Source organism: Pristis pectinata, chromosome 1, assembly GCF_009764475.1.
Source record: "Pristis pectinata isolate sPriPec2 chromosome 1, sPriPec2.1.pri, whole genome shotgun sequence".
NCBI lineage: Eukaryota > Metazoa > Chordata > Chondrichthyes > Rhinopristiformes > Pristidae > Pristis > Pristis pectinata.
Window position 1 is genome coordinate 84,196,181 of NC_067405.1, and position 7,266 is coordinate 84,203,446.

At 38.4% G+C, this 7,266-nt stretch overlaps 1 protein-coding gene across 6 annotated transcripts in view; it reads left to right on the top strand.

Moving 5' to 3' along the window:
* LOC127571910 (coiled-coil domain-containing protein 9-like) overlaps positions 1-7,266 on the top strand; it is a 275,215-nt gene extending 267,949 nt beyond the window's left edge. For all 6 annotated transcript variants that reach the window (XR_007956525.1, XM_052018669.1, XM_052018676.1 and 3 more), the window contains one exon: positions 4,797-7,266. Coding sequence is in view for 5 of the 6 variants with exons in the window: in XM_052018669.1 (XP_051874629.1) it covers positions 4,797-4,811 (15 nt within the window). In the remaining variant the exon portion in view is untranslated. The remainder of the gene's footprint in view (positions 1-4,796) is intronic.

The window sequence follows — 7,266 nt, forward strand, 5'->3', positions numbered from 1 at the left end:
GAGCCTGAACTCCATCATTGTCAACTGATTCACTGAAACTCATGAGAGAATCGGCCTCATGTTAAACATCTGCACAACAAAGGACCTCCACCAATATGCTCCCGCCTCCCCCCGCACCCTTGCAGAACCTTGCTCCTTGATAGTAAAGGTCCATGACAAGACCCTGGAAAACATAGACCACCTTCCTTACCTTGGGGGTCATTTCTCAGCAAGCACCTCCAGTCAAATCTCTGACAGAACTATGCAGGCCCTATATTCACCCAATCGACCACCTCAGTCCCTAGAGAATTGGAGCAGAAGCAAATCATCCTTGACCCCAAGGGACTACCTAAGAAGAAGAAGAGAAGGGCAGAAAGCAGAGCAATGGTAAAGCGATATTTCTTCATACTGGGCGATGGAAGACTATGGTGTTCCCCAGGTATTAATGTCATGACAACTACTGTTTTTATGTAACCGACTTTGTCATGGGAATGAAGAGTAAAATTTCCAAATTTGCAGAAGATACAAAGAAATGCCACAAACAGTGAGGAAGACCATTATAGACTGCAAGAGGACATAGAATAGGCAGAAAAGTGACAGAGAAGTATGAAAGAACAAGGCGTGTCAATTAAAGGTGTGCAGGAAAAGAGGAGCCTGGCCGTATGTACATCTAAAAGTGCAGGAGGGAGAAAGAGTGGATAGAAAACATACGAGATTCTGGGATTTATAAATAGAAGCATAGTACAAAGAGAAGTTATTCTGAACCTGTACAAAGCTCTGATGCAGCCACAACAGGTCCTCCCCAGTTTACGAACACCCTACTTATGTACAGCCCATACATACGAAGGAACATTTAGACCGGTGAGATGGATTTGCCAGCTGCTGCGGGGCTACGGGTATCTTCTGCTGTGTGAGAAATCAGTTCATGGCCACATTTCCAACTTGTGAACTACTCAGGTTACAATTAGTTCACAGGAACAGAACCCTATCTACATACGATAGGATCCGTATACAAAGGATGTGAAGGTCTTGGAGAGAGGGTGTGGAAAAAGATTTACTTGAATGGTTCTGTGTATGAAAGTTTTCATCTTTCAAGTTAGACTGGTGAGGCCAGGGTTGTTCTGGAGTACAAGAACATATAAGAAAATAGGAGCACGAATAAGCCCTGCCATTCAGTATGATCATGGGTGCCAGTTCCCCATAGTCCTAAATTCCTCAATCTTTTGAGTACTTATCCATCTCCACCTGAAATATACGTAATAGTCTGGCCTCCACCACCCTCAGGGGCAGAGAATTCCAGATATTCATTACCCACTGAGAGGACAAATTTCTACACACCTCACTTTTAAATGACTGGCCTCTTATTTTGTAATTATGTCCCCTTGTTTGTGATTCTCCCACTAGTTGAAGCATCTCAACGTCTACCCTGTTAAGCCCTCTTAGGATCTCATATGTTTGAATAAGGTCACCCCTTCATTTTCTAAACTTCAAGGGATACAGGCCCAAACTGTTCAGCCTCTCTTGATAAGACAACCCCCTCATCCCAGGAGTTAGCCTGGTGAATCCCCTTTGGACAGCCTCCAATGCTACTGTGTCCTTGTTTAGGTAAGGGGACCATAATGTTTTGCAGTATTTGAGGTGTGGCCTCACCAACACCCCATACAATTGTAACAAAAACTCCCTATCCTTAAACACCAAACCCTTCACAATAAAGACCAATGTGCCATTTGCCTTCTTAACTACTTCTTAATGTGGTAGTCCACCACTTTGTTTACATCCTCCTTCCAAGTTTATTTAGAAGTAAAACATTTACACTAGAAGTAACAATTTTGATATAACATTTCAACTGTTATATTGTAATACTGTGGTATGTTTCATATATTCAGTTGTTTCATGGTGACCAGCAGCATTGCAATCAGGCAGCAGGATGCATTTAGGTCCACGTGTAGAATACAAATTTTTAATGATATCTAATACTGCAAATGTTGGTACAAAACGGTGCAAATTCAGGTGCTGAAGTAAGAAGCAGAGGTTAAATTTCTACCAGGCAAGTTCTCACCTGGCTGGTTGAAATATGCCTCTGGTCATGGCGGTTGAAAGTTGAAAACTGGCAAGTGGCAGATTATAAATACCTCCTGAATGAGCCATTCCTGATTTGTAGTTCTGAGGGAACTACACTGAAGCTGGGTCATAATGTCTCAAAACAAATGGGTCTTAGACTTCAAAGATGCAAGATAAGGTCATTAGTGTAAAATTGAAATGTTGGCATTCTCACCATTTTGCCCCTCGCGATGAGCAAAATGCACATTGTTTTTATAATGACTTTTGTGTGACAGAGTGCATTGGTGATGGGATTTAACTGCGTGTTGGATCTGCCTGCTAACTTTTAGTGATTCATGCACTACAACTCCTAGATCCCTCTGAACTTCACTAATTTGCTGTCTCTCTCCGTTTAGATAATAGTTCGCCTTTTGATTCCTCTTACCCAAGTACATGACTTCAGACTTCCCCACATTAAACTCCATTCGACAGGGTTTTGATCACTCACTCACTCTATCTAGGTCCCATTGCAGGATTACAATGTCCTCATCACAGCATGCCCTTCCACCTCTTTCTGTTATCATCGGCAAACTTGGAAACCTTATAATGTATCCTCTCCTCCAGCCTGAAAAGTACCCATTTATTCCAACTCTGTTTTCTACGTGACGAAGAAGGTTGAGAGGAGATTTGATGGAGGTGTACAAAATCATGATAGAGGAAAGCTGTTCCAGGATTGGGGCCACACATTTAAAATTTAAGCCAGACGTTGCAAGGAGAATGTGCAAGCACTTTTCTACACAGAGAGTATATCTGAAATGGAATCTTCTACTTCCTCAAAGGGTGCTGGAAACTGAATCAATCAGTATCTCTGGGTGCAACACCCAATCTGGGAAGCTATTGTCAACAGTACTGGAAGGGCAATCTGGTGATTAGATCAGTCCTGGGAATAGTTGAAAGTAGCAGCATTGGTTAAAAAATGTATCAATTTGTATGAATTCTGACAAAATAATTTTTAATGCAACATACAGTAAGAAGTTAAGCTTGTGTCCTTAACTACTGTAACCTGGGCTACCTACACATAGCAAGAGAGAAAACAGAGCAGCTTTCTTTTTCATTGACTTGGATGTTTAGTGTAACTTGGGATCAATGTATTATCAAGAGCCAAATGCTTAAGACATTGCAGATGATCTTAGATGCTCATGGGCTTCGCTGTTTGGGGCACTACATATCCAAGGCTTTGCCCAAAGTTACTAAAGGACCAGCTCTGGTGTCGGAATTAGATCTTTACTTCACTAACAAAATTAAACGCCTGCTGGAACTTACAATCCTTCTTGCTGACTGGAAAAAAAAACTGCCCATGTCTCTCCTATCTGGAGGAGCAGAAATAAAACTGGTGTAACAACTGCAAAGAATGGCCAGAGAGCACGGAATGGACTTTTCAGACTGTACCCCTTCATCCTCCTCACACTGGCTTCTTTTCTCTGACTTCTCTGACTAGTATCTTTTTGAGTACTTTGGTATTATTTAGCATCAGCTAGAATGATGGAAGGTAAAATTGTTGGACTTGGCTATTTTAGTGCAGTGCATGGACGGAACAGAAATTGGCAGCTTCCCTGCAAGTAAGAAGGGAACATCCTTCACTTTGGTTGATTCCACCCACCTTCAAACAAAGGGTTCCAGGGTGGCAGCACTCCAGTGCTGAACCGCATTTATAGCACACCTCTCTTATATACAAACCTCGCAAGGTGAAGAAAAAATATACAGCTCAAGATAGGGCCATTTTGCTCATCATGGCTTTGCCAGCTTCTGTAAAAGGTACTAATCAATCTCTTTCTGTCAATTAACAATTTCCTGCATCATAAATGTTCTCCTAAACTCCCCAGTGGTTCTCCTAATTACCTCAAGTATTTCTAATCATTTCTCCTTATATATTGCTGTCCAATTCTCATAACTTTGAGCACCAGAAGTTTAAACATGTCTTAATCTTCTCTGCTCTAGATTGAAAAATTCTAGCTTGTCTTGACTACCCATGTAATTGAAAATATGCAAAAGGAAACAAGCTAGGCCAAAGACAAGTCCAAGTACTGACTGTCACACCTCTTTCTTGATGAAACATTCCACTGATGTTGCATCACTTCATTGAACTACCCATATAGTAGAATATATCTTCCTGTCTCCAGTGATATTTTATCTGTAAGATGTTTCCAATATTAATGACTAGTGTGAAATGGTATAATTATAATTTTTTAATAATTTTTTTAAGTACCATGTATTTCTACGCGACACTTTGTAGGACTTTAATGTCATCTCTAAATCTGATGAGGCCTGTGCTTTATTATGATTTGATGTTTTAGGCATGGTTCGGTAATACAGTAAGTGTCATCCTAGCTGATTGTTACCTATCTGGTACCTTTAATACGAAGTTGCACATGCTTTTGCAATCACAACTTCCATGGTTTTACTTCTGAAATTGTTTGGCACTGACTACCTTCCAAAGGTGTTGTGTTTTCATGTGTTCAGCATACTTCTAATTACAAAATCAAATCCAAGCAAGTGCTACTAAACAGTTTTATTGAAAGCGATGCTTCTGTCACTAAGGGTACCTTGCCCCTTTATATGAGGAGAACAGCCACACTGTGTGCCACAGGCTGTTCAAAGTATCCTGGATATGAGATATGAGGTGATGTGATCACATGATTTGCAATAACTGGTCTAATTCAATTTATGCGAAACAGTTTGCGAATTAATGATATCCTTCTTGTTCCTTTCTTTTTCAGGTTGAAGAAAAGTGAAATAAATCCCTTGCTGACAGTACTATATAATCAAGAAATCAATATTCTCAGCTTCCTGGGTCCACTTTTCACATCAAGTTATTGACAATATCTCTATTGCAGTGTACAACCCACAGGTTTCAATGTAAACCAGTATCATGCACAATTAGAGGCCTTATGCCAGCCAAGGCCCAAACATTAGGAAGCAAAATTTCAACATTAACTTCACTTGCTTTTCTATCATTTATTTATATTTCTACAGTTTTATTTCTTGCAATTATCACATACTTAAGTATTTTAATTCTATTGTATAACTAATTTTATTTGGATTTTGTGAGAATGTGATACATTTGTTCAAGATGGCTGCAGAATTGATAACAGTTAACACAATGTTAGAATAACAATGGTCTTTATGAATAAAATTAGCTTAGGGCATTGAATTTTACAAGTATATTTTCTGGTTTCGACTAAATGCTTTGGGATAACATTGATGTGAATAGTGATTCATGTATTCTTGTTTCATCAACAAAATTGGTTTGGAATACTTCCGATTAGTGCAGAAAAATGCATTTAATGCGAATTGATTTGACAAGCAAAATTAAGAAAAACATAATAAGTAATGGTTTTGCAGGTAGAAAGAACTTAAACAGGATCTTAAAGAATTACAAAATGAGTTTGGGCTTATCTGTCCAGAAGAACACTGTTTTGGAAAAACTTCCTCACCTGAAAAGTCTTCAGGAGTTGAAGCGAGTGTGGGCCTGGAAAGCCAGTCTGAATGGATTGCTGTGCTGATTGTTCTGTATTATCTTAATTATACCTCATTCTCTATTCATACCACATTGAATGTTCCTTTTGCTTGCCTCTTAATGTGGTAGTCCACCACTTTGTTTACATCCGCCTTCCAAGTTTATTTAGAAATAAAACATTTACACTAGAAGTAACAATTTTGATATAACATTTCAACTGTTATATTGTAGTACTGTGGTATGTTTCATATATTCAGTTGCTTCATGGTGACCAACAGAATTGCAATCAGGCAGCAGGGTGCATTTAGGTCCACGCGTAGAATACAAATTTTTAATGATATCTAATCACTACAAGTGTTGGTACAAAACGATGCAAATTCAGGTGCTGAGGTAAGAAGCAGAGGTTAATTGTCTTGGTATGGGAACCTAGAAGTTCTCACCTGCCTTTGGTCATAGCAGTTGAAAGCTGAAAACTGGCAAGTGGTAGATTATAAATACCTCCTGAATGAGCCATTCCTGATTTGTAATTCTGAGGGAACTAAACTGAAGCTGGGTCATAATGTCTCAAAACAAATGGGTCTTAGACTTCAAAGATGCAAGATAAGGACACTAGTGTAAAATTGAAATGTTGGCATTCTCACCATTTTGCCCCTCGCGATGAGCAAAATGCACATTGTTTTTATAATTTTTGTGTGACAGAGTGCATTGGTGATGGGATTTAGGGACTGCAATCATGCAGGCTTTCCAGCTTTCGTCTATAATTACTATTTTTCAAAAGCATAAAGACCAAGTTTACTGTGTGATCTTATTCAAAACTGAAAGTTGGATTGAAAAAGGGGCCATTAATGCAACATGGAAGAGGCAGAAGGATGATGTTTCTAAATTCAGTAATGGACTAAGAGGTCAGTATGATGCAGTGTTTATGCATTTCATGGTTCACACATTTTGGTCGTATCAATTATTTGAAATTTACAATTGAATGAATAAAGTTGATATTTTGTTACTCTTGTACAAGCAACAATGAGGATAAAGTGAATCCAGGGAAACTGTTACTGATGTATATGCTGAAGCGTGGTTTGGAGTTTACATATTTAAACAATTAATATCTGCATCAGCCTTAGACTGGATTGAATTAGTTTATTTTGAAAGTTAATTTAAAATTCCATGAAGTTATTAAAACTCAATTGTTTTCTGTTTAAAGGTGCCTCTGGGAGTTTTTCTTTCAAATGTTAAATACTTCACACAACTCTATATAATTCAATAAAACTATAAAACTTTTGAGAGATTAGCTGTGGATTGTATTGGCAATCCAGATGCAATATGATGGATAACAGATTTTTGTTCACACATACCCTCATTCCTTTGATGGAATGGGGAATCAATTCGTACATGCGAAGAAAGCAAAAATTCATCATCATTCTTGGAGAAAGAAAAATTGTATAGCACACCCTCTTCATTGTTCAGCTTTACTTGAAGAGACATGGGTACAAGTTATGTTCTCATTAATGGAAACCATATGTGGTAAAGGGGATTTTAAAACAGAATTTATTTAAATAAACTAAAGATCAGTTGAAAGATTATTTTTCACTTGACATTGATGCAGCTTCCACTGGCTTTAGGCTCTGATTGTTACATTAAGAATTTGTTTAGCATTTGAGTGCTAGGAAAGAAATATTGCTATGTACATGCCACCTAATGTTGCATTTTAATAGATAATGCATTTTGTGAAG